This window comes from Hesperophylax consimilis, chromosome 9, assembly GCF_061612785.1.
Source record: "Hesperophylax consimilis isolate HC1 chromosome 9, BYU_Hcon_1.0, whole genome shotgun sequence".
NCBI lineage: Eukaryota > Metazoa > Arthropoda > Insecta > Trichoptera > Limnephilidae > Hesperophylax > Hesperophylax consimilis.
In genome coordinates, this window is record NC_142844.1 from 9790936 (window position 1) to 9817899 (window position 26964).

At 33.8% G+C, this 26964-nt stretch overlaps 2 protein-coding genes across 3 annotated transcripts in view; one reads left to right on the forward strand and one right to left on the reverse strand.

Annotated features, from left to right (window-relative positions):
• Nucleotides 1-13144, reverse strand: part of LOC149420889 (kelch domain-containing protein 3-like) — a 17245-nt gene extending 4101 nt beyond the window's left edge. Inside the window, exons 1-5 of one of the 2 annotated variants that reach the window (XM_089635611.1) lie at nucleotides 12557-13144; nucleotides 10967-11420; nucleotides 10616-10811; nucleotides 9116-9262; nucleotides 460-521 (exon numbers count right to left, since the gene is read on the reverse strand). In XM_089635611.1, the coding sequence (XP_089491737.1) occupies nucleotides 460-521; nucleotides 9116-9262; nucleotides 10616-10811; nucleotides 10967-11420; nucleotides 12557-12799 (1102 nt within the window). In that variant the 5' untranslated portion in view covers nucleotides 12800-13144. Of the gene's footprint in view, nucleotides 1-383; nucleotides 522-9115; nucleotides 9263-10615; nucleotides 10812-10966; nucleotides 11421-12556 lie in introns of those variants that run through there. The other variant, XM_089635612.1, reaches the window with a different exon arrangement.
• Nucleotides 13145-14189: 1045 nt separating this feature from the next.
• Syn1 (Syntrophin-like 1) overlaps nucleotides 14190-26964 on the forward strand; it is a 157145-nt gene continuing 144370 nt past the window's right edge. The window contains exon 1 of the mRNA XM_089635614.1: nucleotides 14190-15054. Within this exon, the coding sequence (XP_089491740.1) occupies nucleotides 14562-15054 (493 nt within the window). The 5' untranslated portion in view covers nucleotides 14190-14561. The remainder of the gene's footprint in view (nucleotides 15055-26964) is intronic.

The window sequence follows — 26964 nt, forward strand, 5'->3', positions numbered from 1 at the left end:
GTCATTTTGATTAGATACATGGTCACCGTAAAAAATGTACATATTTTATTACATTACAAAAAATTTGATTTTCATTTTCGAACAAATCATTAAAAAAAGAAGGATTTCCGCATGTGCAGTGCCATAAGGGCAAGGATTTACTACCCATTCTACAGGTATTAGTTTCCTTTTGATTAAATATTCTTCTAAACAAGAGACGAGAAACTAATAAAATTGGAGACTTGTACCATTTATACATATACAAATTTATAGTTGGGACACAAAAAGATTGTTATACAATATTCATGTAGAATTATCACAGAGCAATGCTTTTACAGCCAATCAAGGAGCTGCGTAGGTACAACTACCCTTCCCGCTAGAAGAGTGTTAATGTTAATGTAAGATATTGTGATGTATGCCTGCAAGGAGTGAATAAATGTATAAATATTGTTAGTTTGAGACCAAAGAATTATTTTCAACCTGATTGGTTTTCTGTCAACCTGCTGATTTGGTTAGGCAGTGTCATGTCTCGGATGTCGCCCCTGGAAGAAAAAATAAACCATTAATATTTCAAAATGATAATATAAAAATTATGTATTGATATTCAAAATTAATTCAAGAGAAAAATTATGTATTGAATTTCGAATTAAGCAGTGATTTTCTGAATGGAATACACGAAATAAATTAAGCATTGATTTTCAAAATTAACACAAAAGAAAAATGAAAGCATTGCTTTTCAAAATTAACGCAAGAAAGTAAAAAAAAAGAAGATATAAATAATGTGACAGTGAAGAGAAAAATTATTTTGCATATTATGTACCTACATCACAACTTTAATCATAATATTTTATTGACTGTGACGGGTTTAGTCTAAATTAAGGGTATCACCAGACTAGTGGCTACTTATATTTTGTTTACTTAAAGTTTAAATTTTGTTGTGTACTCCTTATTACCTAGTATTTTACATTTTCTTTTAAACCCACTATATTAACAATATTTTACCAGTGGACTTCACATCATTGAGACATATTAATAATAGTATACATTTATAAGTTCAGTTAAGTTAATTTTTTACATTTTTGTGTTTAAAAGCTTTATAGGAAATTGCCGTACTACTGCCACTGTTTTAATCCTGCCACGATTTGTATTTTGCCACAAAGCATTTTAAATGAGAGCATTTCAAGACTTAAGGTGAGAGTTCAAATAAAAAGAGCTTTGATTCGTAACCGTATAGAGTTGTGACATATCAATTTTGTGAAGGTCCAATTGGGGGTTTCAATGTGCTATGGATATTAAATCCGGAGTTTTAAAATACTATATTTCAGTGTTGTAACGTAACATGTATTGCATAACTATATAGAATAAGGAGATTATTATGTGTTAAATTTTTTTCTATTATTGTTGTATCTCAGTGTATATTACGTTATTTTAAGTGCATATTTTAATTAATTGCATCTTAACCCATTGACCCACCGATTTAAATTGAAAAAAAAAACAATTTTGCCAATTTAAAATCATGTTTGATTAAATTGAACAAGTCGTCAATTTATCTATGTATACACTTATAGTGTAAACATTGTAGAGTGAAAAGACAAGGAAAAAATCAAGCTTATTATTAGAATGCATCAATTTCGTGAATTGTAAACAGCACTGTATGTATAGATTTGCAGCGTGATACGGTGAGTGATGCACTAATTTGATGCAATAGGAGGTCATCGGGTTAGTACCTGCTTTAGCGAAAATGTAATTTTGAATAATTTTAATGCCAATGTTTTATGATGAATAAATTATCTTGGTTTATCGATGTACCGTAGCTAAATATGAATTTTTATTTATTTGTTAACCCTTTTCAGAAATGTTATTTAACAGATATATTAAGTCTTATTTTCTTTGACATTAAATAATGTTTACATTATCGTAATTGATGGTTTTCAGCAGTGACGTATTCTCTAAGAGAGTAGGGGTGACGCCTGGGGCAGCCGGTCCGGGAGGTGGTTTCATCTCTTTGCAACCGGCAAAAAATTTTAAAATTGTGATGTGCCACATTGTTAAAGCTCTTAGTTATGATCTCATAGGTCTGGGCGACTTACTGGTTGAAACATGTGCGCTTGAAAGTACCCTAAATAAGCAGCTCCCGAACGTTCAATCGACACCGGTTCCGTTCACAAAAACAAATTTATTTTCTGTCTTCAAACACAAACTCACTCTCGTGTGAAGCCGGTTGTAAAGGGTTATGGAGAGTTGTTGTGGCCATAAAAGCACTGGCAGAGGGGCATCAGGTAATACAAATTTGGATCAACTAACAACGGAAACTTCATGACGATATTAGAAGCAATTGAGGAGTGATTTCACAAAGAGATATCTAAAAAAAAATTTCATTATTCACAGTTTTAAGTGAATAATCACTAGAGGTTCATATTTAATGCAAATTCAATTACACATGATGAATGATAAGAAAACTCAATTCATTTGTGAAAATTTTTACAATTCCATCTTTATTTAAAAGAATGTTGAAAAATTCATATATCTACGTTTCTCTTCTGTTGAAACGAATTTTGACAAAAAGAAAACGTAGAAAATTTAGAAGAAAAAGTTTTCACTAAGCATAATATCCCTTACATTTTACTTCTAAAACAAAATTATTTCTTTTAATAAAAATAAATGTTTGCTTTATCTTTCTAGGTACCTACCTACACCTCAAAAACAAGTATGAAAATTTGCAAATAAAATTTTTAAACGTAATACCTCAAAAATAAAGTTTATTTTTTATATGATTGGGGCCTGCTCAGATACGTTGAAATACCTACCTAGTTATTTCACTTTTATATAGATGTAGTATAACATGTAAAAGCGTTGGGGTGTTAAATGTCATGTATAAATTATTGCCAGGGTTGTTGAGACCCTCTCAGGTTAAGGTTGGCTATGGCAAAGATTGTGCTGTTATAGGAAAAAAGTTCTATCTTTTGTTCTGAAATAAAAAAAAAAATTCATATAATATATATTTAAACTAAAACATATTATGTATTAGTAATCAGAATTTGCAAAAATTATTATCAAACAACCATCAAAACTGAGCTAATCTAAAAAATATACGTAGAAAGTAAGTGGAACAACTCGGATGAGCAGAAGGTAGGAGCAAGATCTCTTGTACGTCACGATCTTGGATGACTCATCCACAGCATCCCGCGAAGCTGATTCATTCAAATGCGAGCTCGCTCCTTAAAGCGAGGGTAGCCGACAACGGGCTGGTAGATCACACACGTCGAGACCTTTTCCATTGAGGGGGCCCACAAATAACGCATTTGGGTGAACAACTCAGTTTCGGGGTGCATCCGCGTGATAATTAAATAAGTACTCCATGGCTTTCGATTAGCAAGGAAAATCAAAACTCCCGGTGTCACTCAGAACACTTTAAATTAACCCTTGGGACCTTCTAAGACCCAAACAGTCCCAAATGCCGTGCGCGCATTATACTCTCCTAAGATCATATTTGTCCCAGAACGACCGCACACTATTAAAATGCATATATCTCTCTTCCTCTCATCTAAAAATTAATTATTTCTTTTATGTCAGAAAGAGAACGAAATAGTGCTTGTTATTGTCTTTGAAAAAATGGAAGCTTGTAGAAGGTTCGATCTGTGCAAATCAACAACGTCTCAAGGGTTAAAAACCGAAAAGAGAGTACTCATTTTGAAAACACAAATTATCACAATGGCACGCGGCATAATCATCCTTAACAACAAGGATTGCCCGAAAATTAAAAAGCAGGTGAATAACTTAAATTATGTGACATAATCGAATAGTCGTCGCTCCCCAAAACGGCGAGAATTCAAGCAGTGACGTCACTCGCGGAAACGGTGCCAAAATTCCCGAAAAAATGTTGCCAGTCAAATTCAAGCTTGTGAATTTATTCCTTCGCTAGCCAGGTAAAGTTAGGAAAAAATATTTTTTTCAACAATAGGAATTATTTTCGTGACAGTAGATATGTAGGTATTTCACTTTTATATAGATGTAGATATGCAGATATTTCACTTTGTGAAAAATTATCATTTTCTATTACACATAAAGCAGATAAACATGTTGAATTTTGAAAATCTGAATAAGCCATTTCGTAGACACCTACTTAACCCATTGGCCTCAAACGACGCCGTCCTGGCGGGTCTAGTGTCGTCGGCTTAAAAACGAAAAAGGGATACATTATTGACATCTGTGTTTAAAATTTTAAATGCCAATCGCTCTGTAGATAATTAAGCATTCATTTCGTAGTAATTGGCAGGACTCCGTTGGTACAGTTTTTTCCTGATATTTACGATTGAAATTTTGTTATATTTCAGCGTCATTGAATTTTTTTTTAAATAGCGTGTGGTTCGGGAATTTACAAGCTTGTTCGTAAAATGCGTGGTGGGCGGCTAACATCAGCCCAAATTGAAATAAAATATATTATGGTCATAAGTATGATTAATGTAAAACTTTTCTTAATCCAATTATAAAAAAAAGAAGAAAAAAAATGGTTTTTATAAAAAAAATATTTTTATATCCTCGTTTAATCATATTATTATTATTTTTTAAAAAACTGCATATATTTTTTGCATACCTTAATTCAATGAACGAGTAAATTTAAAAAAATTGTTTCGTTTGCATGTTTAGTTTAAAAGTTATGTAAGATTTAGTACACCACTGCAGATTTAAAACTTCGGTACAAAACAATTCGGAGGCCAATGGGTTAAAGAATAAGAATAAAAATAAATTTAAAAAAACTGTTTGGGGAAGATTTTTTTTTCTAAATTTGAAGATTTCTCTTTGCGAAAACACTCCTCAATTGCCGAATTTGTTACTTATTTGGCAAAACATAGAAAAATGGGTAGTCTAGGAAAATGTCTATTTTTTCTCTCATTACTCATTACACATTTCAGCAAAGTGAGTGAGAGCTATAAAAAACAAAATAGCCCAAGGGAATTGCATCCCCAATGAATTTGGTAAACACTAATCGGCCAAATAAAATACTAGAACATGTTTCGGATTTGGCAAAAGAGCATCTATCGTCAATACTACATTGCAAATCATTGTATGGAGCTAAAATATCAAAATAATTTTACTTTGAGAACCTGAAATTGAATATAGTAAAACTTCTATTGTTCAAACTGTTCTACCTAAAAAAATGTAGCTGTGAACTTTGAATAAAATATTAAAGTCATCAAAAAAATTTTACAAACCAAACCTCATATTCCTTCAGGAAACCCCGTACGATGTAGGTACAAGATTTCTGCACATAAATGAAAATGAAGCAAGGTTCAAGCAAATCACCCAAACTGATATACACAGCTAGTTTGTTCATAAATTGATCAGAAATGCTAGCTGAAGTGTGTAACAAGATCCCCTGGATAATTCTGATTTCAAGATACAATCTTATGTACAAATTAAATACAGTCCATTCAGAACATTCGCCGTTTATTCATCTTATAATACAATATACCAAACATTGAAGTCAAACTTAAAATCTTCAAAAATCAGGATTGAATTTTCTCTGCAATATGTGAACATAGCACTCTTTTTAGGGTGAATTGCCCAATACAAAAAAAAAAGATAAACCACCACTAAAACCTGCTTAAGCAAAATACATTAAACAATTGAATATCACCGGCGTAGGTAGATAGTTTTGTCTTCTATGTTCCCAGGCAAGACTTTAAGGAAGGTGTGGAGAAACAAGGGAGATGACAATATTTTGAACAGGACCTTGGGATATGGAATAGTCACAAAACTTTAACTTTATTAAACACTTACGATAATGCCAGCAATATACCTGGATGCTACAAGAAGCTACAGGGAAAATTAAAGGAAAATGCCCTTAGGCAATGTATTTACCATGCTCCACACATTCTTTGAATTTAATCGGGTTAAATCCGCTGAATGTTACTAACAGGCTACTCAGTTTTCGAGATGTCGCAAAAAATGTTTTTTTCACAATATAAACACAACCATCAAAACTGTTCCTGATCAAACCTGAAAAATTTATCAAAAAACTGAATACTCGTTGGTCAGCTAGAGATGATGCCTTCACTAGTCTGAACAAGGACTGGAATCAAATTGCATCAGCTTTTGAAAAGATTAAAAAAAAATTATTCGTCACACAAACCTTTGGCCTGCATTTAGGTCTTCTATGGCAAATATTTACTTTAGAGACTGCCACAATGTGCGAATTGGGGAGATCCACCTTGAAGCAAATTAATTTAGTCTCAAAAAATCTGCAAGGCGTAAATATTGACCGTGAACGTTGTGCAGGTCTATACGAATCATTAATTTTATTAATTGAAAATAAAAGAGATTCTTTCGAAATATATAAAGAGGCAGGTAAAAGGAAATAACGCGTTAATGAAAAAAATAACGGTCCATCAAAAGAACTCCGTTGTGATGAATCTCGAGGGAGAAGTGTTTCTTTCGGGTGCATGCATTTCTTCCAATTAGCGATCAGCTTTTAAGTGGGCTAAACAGGTAAAAGACGGTGTATAATTTAAAATCAGACATGTTAATAGTCTACTGAATTATAATTAAGAAAGAAATGTGAGAATTTATGATTGTGCCAGAAGAATCGTAATGCGTAACCCATAGCCAACCTCCACCAGACACATGAAAATGGTTTACTGATGGTTTTTTTCTATATTTTCCTTTTAGAGACCTAGATCTATGTTCCCTTGGGCACTTTTTGAATTTTGTCACTTTACAATTCATAAAATATGTTCATGGCGAGCGGAGCGAACAGCGATTTAGGAGGCGGGTATGGATACCGCCACGATGAGAACCATTTATTGGATAACCAACACCTTTGCCATAGGTCACACCAAGTGATTCGCTACGTTTGGTGACTTAGCAGAGGTGCCCGGGTTCATGGGGAGAGGTTTGTCCGGGTCTTGACAACAGATGCTTCTGCCTACTAACTGCGTGGCAGGCCGGATCAGGAGAGATTGGTTGAGGGGGACCTTTTGATCTCTCTAGCAGGACTCTCTCAGAACATCGCTTTACACCGCAGTGGGAGGGATGGATTCATACGTTTGTCACTCCTGGACACACTGACCCCCAGATTCCTATCCACTCCCAATACCTTTTTCCTTCCCAGAACTTCTTCCCCTTCCTTTTCTAAAAATAACCTCCACACAGCATCCCCAAAGATGACATAGGCCCTGAGGGGAATTATTTTCCTCAGGGCCTCATGTGTGGAGCAAAAAAAAGAAGCGAAATAGCAAAAGCAGGTAGCGACGGTGGGTGTAACCACGTGATCTACGCGGCGAATATAGTTTTGCGACGATGGGCCAAAACTCCCGCGGTCGCAACCAGATTATATATATACCAATATGTGAGTGCAGTTGCAGTTCAAAATAATATATATTTAGTGCATCATACGTGTCCGGAATTATGCCGACATTTTCAAATAAAATTCATATTTACGTAAAATTGAGAGGGTGAAGCCAAACACCCAGACTCCGAAATTTTTAGGTACCGTGTCGCCGACACATAAAATATATTTATTCAAATTAACTCTATCAAACAAAGCCATATGTAATTGGTAAAGAATATTATGTGCTGATATAATAACAGATTCTGAAACATGTCTAAATAAACATCTGTCTCTTCACCTGGAGCCACCAGACGAAGGAATGACCACCGCTAAAGAACTGCCTCAGTATTTACGTTGCCCCCCCTCCACTAATCACCGGATGAAATGTGAACTCTCAATGGCCGAAACCTACAGCCAATGACAGCAAAGGAGCATAATTACGAGTTCAAAATGACCATTTCTGATGTCATGGTGAAACTGGTTGTCATTATGACCAGGAAATTAATATCAACATAAAAAAATATAAAAAATACAAAAATATTCATTTCAGATGACCATTAAGAGTAACTCGATCTCCGGACACATTTTATATTCCTAAGAGCAATACTAATTATCTTGAAAATGTATTTATAAGAAGAAGCTGTAGCACCTTTAATAGATTATGCACAAATATCGATGTGTTCAATACGAGCCTCGCAGGATTCATAGCATTCCTAAGAGAGTAGCGTTCGATCGTTGCGGGAAACTTAGTAGTGTTAGTGTGTGTATTGTTTTTGTATGGGTTGAATCTGTAGTCTTTTTATTTAAATTATTTTTTTGGAGATTTTCCTTTTCTACTAGTTAATATTTATATTGTATTGTATTATTTATATTCATATGTTTTTCTACCTATATATAAAATCAATCTTCTGTGGAAACTTTACTGGTTTATGCAACTTGGTAAAAATGATTTGTATTAAAATATATTTGTATAACTGTTTGTTTCCCAAATAAAATAAAATAAAATAAAACATTATAACCTGAAAACTGACACCTAACTGTATTTTTTGCACTGAAAAAATGTTAAGCATCAAAGCCAATATGTAAAATTGTATATTTTGATGTAATTAAATAAAGTTGATGGTTTAAGTGAGTTGAACTGACATATTTATAAGTATTGCGCCCACAACGTTGCGCATCCTTCTCGGCAGGCCAACAGCCGAAAGGAAAAATACCTAACTAATTCACTCCCCATGAAAGGGGAGGTTCACGTCTGTAAACACCCGACCCGCGTTTGCCCTATAAATATAGAGCCAGATTCAATGTCAAGTCAGTTCAACAACCACCTCTGAAGAAGAATCAGTTCAGCTGAAAAACCAAAACCAAGTCTCCAAGTGAAATATTTAACAGTGCTTTATTTACTAGTAAATTCAGTTCCCTTTCAGTTTAAAATCAGTTCCTTTCCCCGTTTAAAATCAGTTTTGCCTAGTAGTAGATTCACGTGTCAATACAGATTTAGAAATCAATTCTTCTCTGTAAATTGACTGAGCTTCATTGCGCTTCCGAACACGCTCCCGAGATTGATTAGGTGACAAATTGTGTCTGGCCTGCTATCGGGAATACAGTATCTGTACAGACTTTCTGAACGTCTCACACATTTAGTGACATCTAGCGATGTTCACGGAAAGAGGCTTACCAAAATAGATATCAGTTCAAGTCCGAGACACAGCAATACTTACATCGTGTGCCGGCATGTAAGGCTTTCTGCGATAAAAATCAATGGCGTCAGTTATAAATCCCAGTGTTAATATGGTAAAATATACTTACACTATATCCCTTGGAAGATCTTCCTGGTTAAAATTATTCTTTAGCACAGATAGTATGCACAGCGTCTTCAGTGAAGGTGAATAATCCAACACGTGTAAATCACTTTTGTCAATCAGATCATTTATGTCATGGGATCTAGGGTCAGGCCTGGAAACACAAATTAATTAGGACAAAAATTTTGCTGACATTTCATTTCACTTTCACAGTAAAAATATAAGCGGTATTGTCTCTTAGAACCAACACAACCTTTAGAGTAGGTACATAAACAACAAATAAATGAGATCTTTGCAACCAAAGTAGTCAAGCACCATTTGATTAAAATATAGTTATACGTTACAGCTATTATTGTAGCTGTTGTATAAATGTATTGGCAAAAAAGATCCAGTCAGTAAATTCCCTTAGTAGTAGTCTCGTTATAAAAAATAATGGCGTATTGTAAAAATGAATTTAACATTTTGCAGAAAATGTTAAATTTTGAAATGAAAACTTTTTCGCATAAAAGATCCAATCGTATTTGGACCTGTAGGGAATAAGAACTAACAACAATTCACGCAGAATATTCTTTTTTACTGAGGGCAATATTTGCAGGATCGCCACACTGCCTCGTTCCACCTCTTGCTACGGACGCTACCAATTTTAATTTTGTTCAGGATCTACTGTTCTTCGTTGAGAGTTCGTTCTTATTCCCTTCCTTCTGATAAATTTACGATTTATTCACGTATAAATTTTAACGAGCAATAAAGTTCAGTTATATTACAATAGATGTTTTGATTTATAAATTAGAGTCAGATATTCTATCGGCACCCGATTGCTGAAGGTAAGCCAGCGATTCATCATGAGCCATAGACCCTTCTTAAAAATTAATCATCAATATGACCTTTTTGTCCATAGAAGTGGATGACTTCGAACTCTGAATCACTTACAATCTTTTTTTATTTCGTCAAAAAAATAGATTGAGAATATCTTAGGTATTGGCAAAAAAGATCCAGCCAGTAAAAAAATTCACTTGGTAGTAGTCCCATTCTGAAATATTGGCGTATTGCAGAAATTGAATTTGACATTTTGCAAAAAGAGTCCAGTGTGTTAGTTGGTTTTGACTGCACTTAAAAACATTTATGTATAAAAGATTCAATCGTGTTTTGATCCTTCTTGAAAACGAATAATCACTATTTTTGTTCTACACTTTTCGAGCTGTCAAACTATTACTAAAGCAAGGCGATTATTTGCAGACGTTTATTTATATAAATTGAACACCATCAGCAACACAAATACTTATTCCGTAATTTACACAAACTTTTAAAAGCTGGCAGCTTACTGTAATTTTATATTATCTTAAATTTCTTCAAATATCTCAAAACTGAGATTTCTCAGTTGGATCTTTTCTGAATATATGTATCCACTTATAAGTCTTACCCAGTACGCCTGAGGCCCTAGAATGGCTCGCAGACCTAGATGTCCCTCTCTGACCCCTCCACCATATGAAAAAAGAAGAAGTCTTACCCAGTGCCTCCGAATAGGTAAATTTTATCCTTAACGAGGATACTGCATTGGCGTCTTCTCTGACATGGAATCTTCCCAGGCAAATTAAGGCGGGTCCATTTACGAGACGTCGGGTTAAATTTGAATAAATCATTGAAATGCTGCTCACTTTTACCATTGTAGCCACCAAATACATACATTTCATCCTTGTACAGCCCTAAAATGACAAGGAAGATATTATTAGATATACAATAAACAAAACATACACAAAATAGTTAGAAGTGCAACACCGCTTTTTTTGGTAAATCACCTCAACGATGCATAGTGATTGGTCGAAAGATGTAAATAAGAGATAAGTGTGTTAGAGCTTACATGCAGAATGGCTACGTCTCCCTTTAGGTATATCCCCATGGGTTTCTGGGGAATACCATTTGTTTGTTATAGTGTCTAGGTAATGGATTCGCGGAGAGTAGACCGCATCATCCATGCCAATAGAGCTTCGACCACCAAACACGTACATTCTAGTTCCAATTGCCGTTGCAGAATGAAAGTCTCTCGGTGATGGTGGTATGCCGGTTGTTTTTAGGTAATTCCATTTCAAAGTCTTTAAGTCCAGTGTATGAACTTCAGACGAATACTCCACGGAGAAGTTTTCAAACCCTCCAAAGACATACATTACATCGTTGATTATGCAGGATGAATGTCCGTCTACCGGGTGCGGAGTTCTACCGGTTGTTTGGGGCACAACCCAGTCATGGGATGAAGTATCGAAATAGCATAGATTTCTGAAGGCAATGCTGTTGTCTCGGCCTCCCCACATGTAGATCTGAAATAAATTACAAGAGTTAGATTCTCAAAATTATAATAATAATATTTAGACATTCTTAACAAAATATCCTTGGATTGTTGACTTACAATTTACTAAATGTATCTAAACATACTAAATTTGGTTGTAGGTGCATGGGGTAAAGAGAAGTATTCCTGCTTACATTATTCAAGTTCAATGAACTTTTAATTTTCAAACTTCAGAACTGATAATAAGTATATAAATCTTATCAGAGAGGCAATAAAGTAGGTAACAAAATAATTTTATTAATTAATAATTCCTTATTCAAAATGTGTATTTGATATGTTTAAATGTTTGGCAGATGCTTATATGAATTAAAATAGTGAAGATATATTACTGAGACAACGTGCGTGGTTTCACTGAACTAAGTACAGTGGACATACCTAAGCAGGCAGTTCACATAGCTATTTCATTTGTACACACATATTCTTTGAATGCCTATCCTTTTCGTAAGTGGTGCTACATTTTTTGTTCGATTTGTATGAATTTAATGTGACTTGTATTTTTATAATGTCATTGGATAGATGTCGTAATTTTTCAACCTTACTATCATTAAAAGGTTAATTATTTATTCTTTCGGAAGGCAACGATCTTGAGGCAATTTTTTAAAAAATAAATATTTTAATCCTATAATTTTAATATCCTGTGATTTTTCATAGGTCTGTGCTAGTAGGTAAAATTAGTAAAAAAAAAACTATTTTTATAATATGTGAAAAAAAGATGTAATATTACAGCTGACTCGCGGTAATCCGGCCATTGTCTAATCCGGAACCCCCTATAATCTGACATGCTTATTAACAATACACACAAAGTACATTTATTATAGCAAATCTTCTTCAGTACATGCTTATACATGTTGTAACTTGTTCGCGGCACTGTGACTTTTGCCCGACGCGTATATATATATATTTTTTTTAAATTTTGTGTTGGAGGAAAATGCATTGAGAAAAGCATTTAAAATGCAAAATGGTTTTTAGAAAAGCTTTTAAAATGCAAAATGGAAAATACCCATTTTGCATTTTGCATTTCCATTTGAAATGGATTTATTTGAAATAAAGCACATCTCTGGAAAAAACGAAATGGAAAGTTGAATATCAAACAAAACTTTGTAGTACCTTTTCGTGATAAGGGACAACCGTATGTCCGTAACGTTGGTGGGGGCATTCTTTGTCTCCGTGGTTGATAAGGGACCATCGAAGTGTTTCAGTGTTCAGAATGTACACCGGTATTGGCAGCTTAATATTTTCAAAGTCTTCAGTGGAACAGTATCCTCCGAAGGAATAGATAAGATCGCCAACAGATGCAGCCGCATGATTAACCTTCTTGGGGCCCCCCTCCAAGTGAACAGTCCAGGACATTTTATCACAACTTAACAATAAACGGTATTACGGCCTGAAATTATTTTCGAATATAACGCGCATTTGAAAACTGACGCGATTTCAAAACATGGTGATTGTTTCCTCGAGGCATTGAATTGTAATTAGTGGTAGAGAATTACATATTTTCATGTACCCAAAACATGATCTTATGAAAGCCGTGGAATGGTTTTAATATGGGAACGAAACCAATAAAAATTTAAACTAAAAATTATAATAACAGAAAATAGTCAACTATCTTCAAAGACCGATCTTTACTTCAAGGAACTAACGAATAATGAACGAGAATGAAGAATATTCAAGAAATTTGACAGGGCCTGACAGCTTCTCCATAGATACCAAATAGTGCAAGAAGCAAGAATAATTTAAGCTTAAACCTGAAGTTATTATGTGTGAAAGCTTTAACACTTAAGCTCTAGGAACTATTCGAGAAAATTTGATCCGCCGGGTGAGGAGGAAGATGTATGAAAAATGACAAAACCTGCTTAATTTTTTTAATGACTTATTGCATTCCTTGTCTCATCAAATATTCCGAAAAAACATAGGCGTAATAACTGGGTTAACAACACAAACATAAAATTATAATAGTTTACCATGCAGCACTTTACAAACAAATCAATTCAAAAGTTAGTCATACAAGATGCTGCAAAGCAATTTCCCCTCACCCAAGATTTGGTTTCAATGCCATTCATACATAATGTCTGTAATGCTATGTCCATGAGTGAGGAGTTTATTTTTGGTCCATGACTTTTGCGTACTGCAAGTACGACCTTCAATATTATAAGCCCTTTATGGTTATTAAAAATGCTAGTTTATTTATGCAGTATACAACAATGCTTCACAAATAAGTTATTTATTTTTCAAACATTTAAATATTTTCAGTGCATGAACAAAAACAATAAAATTTAGGAATTTTTAGATTTTCTCATAATTTTTTGAATACTGAAAATCAAAGATATATGTTGATAATTCTGATAAGCCCCGTTTGATAAATTCTAAAACTCTGCATAACTAATTAATATATCTTTTTATTACTTATTTTACATTTATTATTTGGAAAATAAGTTTTATTTGACACACTTCAATCACTAATTAAATTGTGACAAATACAACTGAAATTTAATTGGAATCTCTATTTTAGTATCACTAATATGTCTAATGCTAATTCCAATAATAATTGATTATATTTTTAATGATTTTATGATTATCTAAAACCATATCTATCAACATATTTCAAAATCCGTACGCTAAGCACTTGAAGAAAAAATGTGTATTACAACTAACCCCGAATATTTCGAAATAGTTCAAAGCTTTACCGCTCTAGGATTTGGTATGTTCGCTCGTCGTTGATGTGTTTACAAAGAAAAAGCCGCTCGCGAGTCGTTCGGTCGTGTAGTCCGTTCGCTGTGGATTTGCCGTTCCCTCTCGAACGATTTGACAGATGTCAATTCACAGTTTCGATGAAATTTGCACAACATTGTGTGAATTTTAAGTGATATTATTGTTTATTGTAGAACAAACAATATGCTCAAAAAGTGGCACTAGAGGAAATTATTGTATTTTATATAATGTCTCAGTTATAATTGATTTTGTTCAAAATGGTGGTGAAAAGTGTATTTTTTACTGTAGTTATGAGTGCTAAGGAGAGATAACGTTAATAATAGGATGTGATTTCGGAGAAATTGTCAACAGTTACGATTTCACGTATTATCATTTGTCAAAAGTGGTATATAAAGTCATAAGAATGGTGGAAAACGGGGCCTCCAGTGGCGGGAGCGAGAGCCCAGGGGGGTCTATCGTACACTCTGGACTCCTGGAAACCCTGGTGCGAGGCTCCTGGTACAGGGTCCACTGCTGCCTGGAAGACGATTACCTCAGCGTGAGCCTAGATGGGAGCTATGATGCATCAACAACTCTCAACGGAACCCTGAACAATAATGTTGAGACTCCAAATGGCGACTTTACTGAGGTACCAGAGTCCATTGCTAACCAGAAGCGGTTGGTCCAAGTTATCAAGTCTGATAACAATGGATTGGGCATATCCATCAAGGGAGGATTTGAGAATAATATGCCAATATTGATATCCAAGATATTCAAAGGGATGGCAGCTGATATGACGGAGCAACTGTATGTGGGGGACGCTATTCTATCCGTCAATGGGGAAGATCTGAACGATGCCACTCACGAAGAAGCCGTCAAGGCATTAAAGCGAGCCGGGAAAGTTGTTCAGTTGGAAGGTGAATATAATGATTATCTATGAAATAATAATAAATTCTCTTTAGTCAGGTACCTGAACATGAAATCCACATTTCATTTATACTTTACTTAAATATTGAGTACCACCATTGAAACTATATTTTTACTTTTGTGTAGTTATTGTTACCTGTATTCAGTCATTTTTCTTTCTCACTCGAGGATAAATCTTTTTTTAAATCACTGCAACAGCTTGGAGATCTTTCTGCTAATCATATTTGTATAGATCCTCTAGGTTTAGTTCTTGGTTGAAAAGAATCTACAATAATCTGATATCCACCATTTATTCATCCATAAGCGGAGATCCCGCTTTAATGCTTTGCATTTTGTAGGCCTTGGGGATTGAATCTATAGAAATGAATATATTTACAATATTATACTTATTATCAATCTGTTTAATTTGAATATAATTATGATGATCCAATATTATTGTAATAACAGGCTCCAGCACGTTTGTCACAATTACTCAATATTATCAACATTTGGCGTTCAAAATTGAATGAAATGGTATTAATTCCATCCAATGTAAATTAAATGTATTCCTAATTATGAATGTTCACATGTAAGTTGATTATGCTTTATTCCCGAATGTTATTATCTCTGGTACCTTTATGATTCCTCTAATTCTATTATTCGGGTTCTCAAGTTGCCCCTCTTGACCAACATCTTGGTGCCCTTAGATCCCCCATATCTCTATCTTACCCCTTTAATCCCTTGTCCATATTTTTATTTTAAAATTATCAAAGTTAGCCTTTTTTCTTTAACAAGGGAGCCATTATTTTTTTGTTTAGTCCTAAATATAATACACTTTGAAAGAGACCCATTTTTTACTTAATACAATCTTAATACAGTCTGTTTACTTAATATAGTCTTTTTATCACTTTGAACAATATGATATATTTGTAACTCTGCCCCAGAACTTTTTTGTAATATTTTAATCTATAGAAATCTGATTTTTTTTTTTCAAAAATATTTTTTTTTTCTATCCATTGAAATTAGGCATTCAATTTCCCCTTCACCTCTTCTTGAAAAGCTTTGGGCCATTTGCTTCATAGAACTTTAACAATTCATCAATTAATTAATGTTAAAGTTCTGTGAACGCTCTATTCAAGTACTGTAAAACAACTGACCTATAATGTAATAGTGACAGAATTGCAGTATTAATTTTTGAAATTTGATGAACTGTTCAAATTCTGTAAAATATCTACTAACTGACCTGGCCCTTAGTAATATAATATATAGTGGTAGATAATCATCGCCTTGGTGACAGATCACATTTCAGATTCAAAATGCTTGAAATGGCTTTAGTAGTGCCTACAGACAGGTTCTTCCCACCCTTTATCTTCCCCATCTCCTTCTCCTCACTTTCTTCAGCCTCACAATATTCCCCAATTTGGGGATGCCATAATGGGGTATTTTCACAAACTATAAATACCATTAAAAATGTAAATGAAATAATATCAGAACTCGAATAGAACTTTCACAGAACTTGAAAATTTACATCTGTTTAAACTCTGTGAAACAACTGGCCCTTAAAGTTTATTTTTCTGACTATGACTATCACACTAAAAATATGTACTTTTTCAATATTTCAATATTTTCATTGATTTTAAAAACGATCTAAATCCGCCCTTTCCGGTACGGTTCCAACTGGCTACAAAGTCATTATGACGTAGAAAACGTCACTTGCTGGTAAGATGGCTGGCACTAACATTGCCAAAAACCTCCTAGATCCCCGTTAACGCCGTCATATTCACGAATAAATACGATCGTCGTTTTGGCGGAAAATTGAAAAATAGCACCTTTTAAATCGTTATAGAAAATTTACTCATCACAAAGTTTCATAATTTTATCCTCAAATTGCTGTCGGAACCTTTGGTTTCATATATATACATATTTTTTATTATTTATTTATTGAACGCTCGTAAGGCTTTTACAGAAATGTTACAAGTCAAATAATACATAAATACAGACATAATAATGCAGAAATGTATATATATATATATATATATATTACTTATAATAAAGATCATAAATTACAATAAATACCTTTCATGTTACTTCGTAGTTACATTATTATTGAAATTTGAATAAAAGAACACCGCAAGTTTCCAATTTTATTTATTTATCTTTTTACTCCCATTAGAATTTTACATATATATTTATACAATATATTAACAAACATAAACGAGAAAAAAGAAAGAAATATTTTTAATTTATCAGCGATCAACCATTTTGCATTTCACTATGCTTGTTAGGCATATTTTTTATGATTGGAAATCAGCTGTAAATGAAAACATGTGTTTTAAAATATTGTGACTTTTTCCATGGTTTTCGGGTTGACTTGTTTAAAATAATAACTCTGATAAGCTTGTTAGAAGTGAGTTTGCAACTAATCCCTTTGTTAGTATTAAGTCTTCCCAAACATCTTTAATAATTCCTTGTCAAAACAAGTTCCTGAAATAACTTTGAAAGTTTATATTATTATCATAATAATAAATTTGGACTTAAAAAGATATCGATCCAAATTTTTGTTTGTTTATTTATTGTGGATGCTCGTACGAGTCACATCCTGGCGTAATACAGCTTGGTGTCTGTACCATTGAACATGTTACGTCTGTAGACTGTGGATGTATCTGACAAAGGGCGGCCTAGCAGGTGGACGGCGGTAACTAGTCTCACTTTCATGTCAGGAAATGTTTATTTATTGTGGATGCTCGTACGAGTCACATCCTGGCGTAATACAGCTTGGTGTCTGTACCATTGAACATGTTTAATACATGTAGACTGTGGATGTATCTGACAAAGGGCGGCCTAGCAGGTGGACGGCGGTAACTAGTCTCACGTTCATGTCAGGAAATGTTTATTTATTGTGGATGCTCGTACGAGTCACATCCTGGCGTAATACAGCTTGGTGTCTGTTCCATTGAACATGTTTAATACATCTGTAGACTGTGGATGTATCTGACAAAGGGCGGCCTAGCAGGTGGACGGCGGTAACTAGTCTCACTTTCATGTCAGGAAATGAAACCCATTTAAAAAAATTAAATATTTTCATTTTGTGTATTTTAGTTGTGATATCTTTTGTAAGCAAAGTAAATTAACCTCTTCAATAATATAAAACGTTATCTTTTTATGTAACTTTACTAAATACTAGTACACCCACACATACTACCCGGTTTCGAACGATTTTGGACCAAACAAATACATATTATTATGGTTTCTTGTTTTAATGGGTATTTCAAAGCTCATTACGAAATGACGTTAAGATCGGAAAATAATTGCGTTGACCTCATTTTGTCCTCGAAATTCCAACAGGAAAGAACTGTGCATTTCATTTCGCTAGTTCTCATCTTCTAAATAAATATAAACATTACGAGTTACAAATAATCTGACAATTTTGAAAAACTCCCTCTATCATCATTGTAAGCGGAAAATGTTACTTGTGCAATTATGAATTTGCTAGCAGAGGAATTAAACCCACGCTCACAACGCATCGTGAGTTGGGATCCAACCCATTTATCCACTCTGCTACTAACCGTTCGATTAATTAGTTAAGATTATTCAAATGTGTGACGACAATCGATGATTAGAATGTGTTCATCAATATGAAATCATGTCCAAATGACGTCATATCCCTTGGGGAATACCCCCGCATTAACAATGATAATAACATTATGACGAAGACGGATGCTGATTTTAATAACTAGGTACAATCATTGCAACAATGTAATACAAAGTATTCATTATGTTTATTTACTCACTGACCGTGAGCAAAATTAAAAGCAACACTAAAGCAAAGCGAAAAATTGCATTTCATCGTAGTGACAACTTCATGAACATATTGGAAATGTATATTATTAAGTGTATTGTCCTCGATAAAACAACCAATAATTATAATATGAAGATAAACTTGAAAAAAAAAACTAAAATATTTAGTAATTGCTCATTATAGCCGTGGACTCGCTAATGCCGTGATCCTTAAAACCACCATAAAAAAATTCGTCTGTGAAGTGTCAGCTACACTACTCGCTTCGACGAAGTCCTCGACGAAGTTAGCCGAAGTTCGAAGTGCGTGCCCACACACTCGTGCAACTTCGCGAGTAACGCTTCGAGTCCTTTGACTCGGGCGCATTTACCGACAACAATCGGAAGTCGGGCGAAGCGAAGCGAAGTTGCCCGAAGCGAAGTTGCCCGAAGCGAAGTGAAGTTCGTGCCCACACCTTCGTTCTCGGTCAACTTCGATCAACTTCGCGAGTAGTGTAGCTGGGCTTTAAGGGTCCGTATAAACAGGAAAAAATTTCCGAGCCGAGCCGCGAATTATGGAAAAGGAACAAAGCAACCGCAAGCGGCTTTTCGCGCCGTTGCAAGAGCATCGAGCGAGACATCTTCGAATGAACGTAAAAAACCGAGCCTGAACGAGCGTGGGTACATAGGTTTATGCACAGACATATGAATATATAGACTAGAAATTAAAGGTGAGGGGTAAAATCAACTGTTGAAGAACGAAGGGGGTAAAGCTGACTGTGATTCGTCAATAAATCAATCTGACACTATATAGGCATCTCGCATTATAATATCACCATTTAGTTCTTAAAAGTAAAATCTGCTTTTGAATGAATAGACATTTTTACATGGGAGCGCAAATTACTCGCCACGTTATGAACAAATTTGCGAAGTCCAAATTCGGCAAAAAAAAATTTCTTCTATTTTCAGAGTCGAATATTTTGTTTACGTATTTAGTTAAGACACTTTTATAAGTGTTCATAATTTACTTCCCAGTAACAACGATGCGCACACTTGAGAATCGCTACATTCGACCAGATGTATCTCGATGTGATATTATATGTTTCTACAACTGATTCATATTATACGATGTGAATAAGCTTAAAATGATGCTTACATATGGAATGTAATACGACAATTGGGTTTATTCTCTTTTTCACATCTATTTTTACAAGTTTTCATATCACAAGCCACTATTTTGCCGTGTTATTTCATAAAATGCCTCGACCATAGCTCGACGCTAGTTCGAACAAGAATGATGACGTCACATTCTCAAGATTCACGGGAAGCCATACGCGAGCCCAGCCGGCTCCAATGGAACCGGTATGGGGAGTGGGGAATAATACGCTTTTAATCACTTAGGGCAGGTCTACTAATATTCATATGTCTATGGGTTTATGGTTAGCTCGTCGTAAGACATTGTCAGAACCAACAAATAAATTATATCGCATTTCAAAGGAAATTGACACTTCATTCACTCCAATTTGCGCAATGTATCTGTTTCTCTTTAACTTTGCCCACAAAAAAAAGTGTTTTTCACAATACTGGGTTTGCTTAGAATAATAAAAACTGAATAATTTAATGTTCTGAACTGAAAAAAAACATTTTATCAATCAAATTACGCCACATTTCTAAGCAAATTGATACCAACTTAATTCCAATATGAAAACCCTTCCTTTTTCTATTTTGCATACAAAGAAAACCACACTGAACTTTTCTTAATATCAAACTTTACCATACCCATCTTAGCCTGAGATTTGGATTAAAAACATGGTACAAAAATCTAATAATGACATCTTGTCTTATTTTTGGTAATTAAAGTGGTTTTTAAATATATCTATTTGAATTTCACCTCGGTTTTCGGTAGTGGATCAATGCAAATATTGAAAGAGGAAATTAACTCACTTCCCGACATCCGATCGAGTTGAAACTCGGTTGATAGACTCGTTATCGATGATAATGCATTCTATCAAGGACGTACGTGTATTTCTCCGAAATTTGATGACACATGAAATAAGTATCGGTCCTAGCTGATTGGCATTTGGCGAGGTTGATAGAGTTGTCGACTTTAGTTCCTGGATAGCAATGTTCAATCCTCAGTCAAACCATATTTAAAAAAAAAAATAAGTGACATTTTAAAATAGATGAGCAGTAATAAAAAAAAGTTTTTTTACGGGTTGATTTTTAAAAACTACATAAAATCACTTCCCTAGCCGAAAATAGCTGTGTAGGCCTAGATATTTCATGTAGGAAAGCTGTGTAAATTTCATGAATTCAGATGTTGTAGAATAAAGAAAATAGTAAAAAGCACCACTTTGTCAGTTGCTAATTCGTCCCATTTCTCAATCGTGCCGCCGAACAATGGACGGCTGTGTAAATTTGTATCTCCGGTGATAAATATTCAACTGTGGCATAATATTTAAACCAAATTTATAAGGGGTTTCATTATTGCTACCTACCATGTGTATGAATGGAATCGGCGAGAGTTCTAAGGACTGCTTTTACACTGCCTCCTTTTAGCGGAGACTGGGAAGTGAAGGTACTGGGCCTGGGTAGGAACTGGAAAGGTACTGGGTAGGTGCTGGGTAGGTACTAGATAGACGCCGAGTACCGACATCTAAGCACTGAAGGGTCCCATCATAAGGGGATAACCGGATAACATATTCATTCGTCGCTGCTCGTACCCTATCTGTGCTAATGCTCCTTGCATACCCATTATGCGAGCTTTAAGATTTCGGGCAATTGCCTACAGAAAGCCCTACGTTAGGGATGTAACACACAGCTCGTATAACTGTTTTCGTATTTTCGTTTTTATTTTGTATTCTTATTTTCAGCTGCGATTTTTTTCGAATATTATGATCACGTAATATAATACATCAACATTGTGTTTAATAGACACAAAATATCGAATATTATGATCACGAAATATATCACATCAACATTGAGTTTAATATACACAAATTATCGAATATTATGATCACGAAATATAACACATCATCATTGTGTTCATATAACACATCAACATTGTGTTTAATATACACAAATTATGGAATATTATGATCACGAAATATAACACATCAATTTTTTTTTTTTTTTTTTTGCCTAATACAAAAAAAAAAAAAAACATTGTGTTCATATAACACATGAACATTGTGTTTAATATACACAAATTATCGAATATTATGATCACGAAATATAACACATCAACATTGTGTTCATATAACACATCAACATTGTGTTTAATATACACAAATTATCGAATATTATGATCACGAAATATAACACTGGGTTTAAGAGACACCAAATATCGAATGAAAGTAAGTTTTTAAATACATCTATTTGAATTTCACTTTTGTTTTCGGTAATCATTGAATTCAAATCTTGGAAGCGGAAATTAACCCACTTCCAGTCATCCGATCGAGCTGAAACTCGATAGATATACTTGTTGGCGATGAAAATGCATTCTATTAACCTTTGTCGTCAATCACGTACGCACAAAATCGGATGACATTACAGTAGTCAATATATGAAACGAATGTCGGTCTTCCCCAATTGGCAGCTGGGAAGAAAGGAAGGTTCAGTTTCCCCTGCGAAGGAAGGTTCGCTATACTGAATAAATTACCCTGTATAAATTAGTGTGGAGGACAATATGGGTATTCTATCTACGGTTCCATGATAACTCAACACAGTGACAATTCAACACACTTTTAAAAAGTGATGTAAAGTCATTAGAAACGATGATTTTTTTTTTAACATAACCTAACCTAACCTAACCTAACCCAGTTAATAAAGTTTTTGTTTCATCACTTTCCATGACTTTATATAACTTTTTAAAGATGTGATGATTTATCCGGTCACCACTATATACATATACATCTGTACCTAAATAAAAAATACGTTTAGATGAAATAATAAAAAAATCAATTATTGATGTGAATTCTGATCAGCTAACATTCTTGAACCGTTAGCTCTGGCGTTGTGAAATTTGCACTGCCTGTTCTGTCTTCTACACGTTCTAACAAATCCAAAGTTAGTATCACACTGACTCCGATGGTTGAATTGCATTTCGAAATTTGAATTCGTGTGTATTTATTAAAATAAAATAAACATTAAAGATTGTAAAAAAAATACTTAGGCACGTATGACTTGGAAGTTAAAACTAAACTACGACAATAATGTTTACAATACTCAAACGAAAAAAATAAATAAATTGAACTTTGAAAAGAAAAGTTTCGACGCTTGTTTGCCCCATAATCTATTCCTTACAGTAAAGTAGATCAACCAAGCCCTGTTGAAGAAATGTTCTTTTTGTATACTTGATATTCTTACGCCCACACCAAATAATACTTTCACTTTAGCGAATATGGAAATTTTTACATTTGTTACATCCCTAATCTTGAATTCTATACATGTAAGTACATAATATTTGTATTACCTACCTAAGTATAAACATGTATTAGGTCTAAAAGCTTTAACTCTGATCCTTTAGAAACTATATGTACGAATGTGCACAGTAAAATACATTAAATCAGAATAAAAATAACTTCTTGCGGAGTGAGATTTTCTCTTCCCATTAATCTCTTCTCTAATTTTAAATTAAAGTATGTCTTTTTTAAATACATTTAACTTAACTCCACACGGGAGGCCCTAAGGTTTACCTCAGGGTCTATGTCTTCTTTAGAAATTACGTTAGAGTTTTTTTAATAGAGGTAATAACGAACCTAGATCTTAAAGACACAAATTTTCTATGAAGAAGGCATACAGAAATTAGTCGAATATAAAAATTATTTGTACTGGACGTGTACTTTTTTATTTGCTTGTATTTTCCAATTTCTTCGATCAATGGATTGATTAACTAAATCTAAAGTTATCGGCAGTCATTAGATTAGAAGATAATTATTACAAATATGTATTACCTATTGTATTACATTACGGAACAATATTAATGATCGTCAAATTATCATGCATTAGGAAAACCCATTAGGGCGAAGCTTAGTGCTAAATTATTATTTTGACTAATTTTTGTAACGAATTGGTGTACATTATGAATACCAAAAATATGCTTTAGATAAATTAAAGGTTTTCCTATCGTTTCGCTTGAGTAGAATACAAATAAAAAAACACTACTCAATAAAAAATATAAATGGAGTGCCACAAGGCTCTCATTTATGGCCCATTTTGTTTATTATATTCATAAATGACATTGTTGATATATTTACTAACATAAAAGTATTACTTTTTGCTGATGATTTGAAACTTTATAAAGAGATTAATAACATAAATGACTGCATTATATTACAAACTAATTTGAGAAATCTTTTTGAATGGTGCTCTATCAACAAACTTGCATTGAACATGAAGAAGTTCATTAATTTTTACAGAATAAATAATCCAATATTTTTTCAATATACATTAAATGATAAAAACTTAAATTGCGTCAGTGAAATTATTGACCTAGGTATATTGTTCGATAGCAAACTAACTTTTGTGTATCATATTAATAACATTATCAATAAGGCTCTTAAGACTCTTGGATTTATTTTGAGAATTTCAAAAGACTTCAATAATTTAGGCACATTTATCATGTTGTACAAAACCCTTGTTAGATGCCAACTAGAGTATAACTCTACATTATGGTCTCCCTTTTACAATATTCATTCCGATAATATTGAAAAGATTCAACATAAGTTCTTGAAGTATATAAATTATAAATTGCATATTCCTGTATAAAACATTGATTATAACTACTTACTAGATAAATTGTCCCCATTAAAACTTTCTGAAAGAAGAATAAACACAGATTTAATGGTACTACATAAAATACTTCATTACAAAATTGACTGTCCTGAGTTACTCCAATTAATCAGCATCCACATACCCAAAAGATCTTGCCGAAATTTACTACCCTTTTATTTTTACAACACCAGGAAATATCAACATCACCATCAACATCACCAAATATCACCATCTTATCAAAATTCTCCGATTCCAAGACTTCACAGTCTCGGAAATAAATACTCTGATCTGGGAGTTATATTTCATCTTAAAAATAATCAGTATAAATATTGTTTATTTCAATTCTTTTATATATCGAGACACAAATAGACATCTATAATTTCCGCAATATATATTTTTTTTATTTTGAATATCTATTTATGTGAGACTTCTTATCATTTTTACTAATGTATCTTATTTTATTATATGCTTTTGTTGTAACATTTAATATTTTTTCTTTTTTCGTTGTATTATGTTTCCTTTATTGTTTTAATTTTGTAGAATCTATAATAACTGTGATACTCTACTATTAAACTTTGTAGTGTGTAAAAGCCCATTAGGGCGTGTAATAATAATAAATAAATAAATGTTAACTACTTTAAAAAAATATTTTATTAATAGGAATGTATGAACGCGTAAAGGAAACAACTTAAAAAATACAGTATTATAGCTAAGATTATCTGCGACAGTATCACTTGATTAACTTTTTTGCTTTTTTATAAAATTATTTACAAAATAAATAAAAACCAGTTTTATGCTTGAAATCGAACGTTTCTATACTCCGTTTGTGAAGCGATTTTAATGCCTATTACATACAATATAAGGTATACCAAGAATATACATATTTTTGGCTTGTAGCTTCCTCTTAAAGGGTTCTCCCCTCTGCCAGGATTTCAAATTTCTGCTGACCCGGTGATTGCTCTTACCACTAAGCTTTTAGATAACTTTTTTTAAAAATCGTGACAAATTTTTGAAAATCTTGTAAAATTTTAAAATTTCTGACGAACATCCAAAATCTTGTCTTAAACATAAAAAATAAACAATAAAACCGTAATGCGTAACCGTTATCCATTTACGTGACATTGTTACAAAGATACATGTAGGTCCTAGATATGTATACCAAACACGAAAGGCTATATAATATAGGTACTCGAGCATGTTAGCGACGTACATAAACACTGGGGGGAAACAAGCACCGCCATCACTAAAGATAATGAAAAGTCTCTCAGACATTCTTATAGACAAAGTCACTTACTACGTGCGCCTGTACATTGTGTACTTGTGTACTTTCCGGGCACTCCTGGTTGACCGCATTTTATCATAACTTTTCCTCCCTCACCCCTACCACCCCACTTCCTCCCCTTGAGCTGGATTGACGAGCCACATGACAGACTGGGGGTACTCGACACTTAACATCCCTGCCATATATATGGCAACGTCGTTTCATTTGCTTATGACGACTAGTTATTTTATGTCGTGACTTGGAACTTTTAGTTATAAAAGCGAGAAGACTCATTCTTCTATATTTCATTTATTTAATTATGAAATTTTAAGAATATAAACGAAATACACATATAATTAGTAGTTCTGTGAACAGTAGACCTAGCTTCCAAAAAGATTTTATTTTTTATATGACACCTTACAAGAGCGCCCCCCGGCTACGGCTCCACCCGGTTAGGCAGCGTTGTGAGGCAGGTTAAGGTAGGGGCTGTAGGAAGGATTTTATTATTGCGGGTCTTAAAGTAGGTAGCTCGTTCCACATCCGACTTACACAAAAGCGAATCAAAGTAGCGGCCCGTTCTCATGAAGTAAACATCTACTGTGAACGGATGTTCCGTTCGTACACGTCGAGTCTTACACACGTGCAGCGGTGCACCGGGGATCAATGCTCCTTAGAGCAGGCTCCATTAATATACCTGTAGAACAGACTTAGCATGCACACATTGCGTCTCTGTATTAGAGATGGCAATCGGTCTGTTATTAATGGATTGTCAATCAGACGGACTGCCCACCTTTGCACAGAATCAAGTAAGTTTATCAAGCTCCAGCCCAGAAGTGGCTCCCAAATTCAATTTTTGGGCGTACTTGAGATTTGTATAGGTTAGCAGCTGGTTACTATTGTATAATTCTTTGAATGTTTAATCAATGCATATTCGAAGAAATGTGATATTGGAATAAATTAAATCCCTTGATCTTAATAAATCGGCTAATCCTTATAACATTCCTCCAATCCTCTTATCAAAATGTTTATCAGTCTTGACTTTTTAAAGTCGGCACCTTTCCGAAAAATTGAAAACAAGCTTCTTGTCTCCAATCTTTAAGAAAGGTAATAA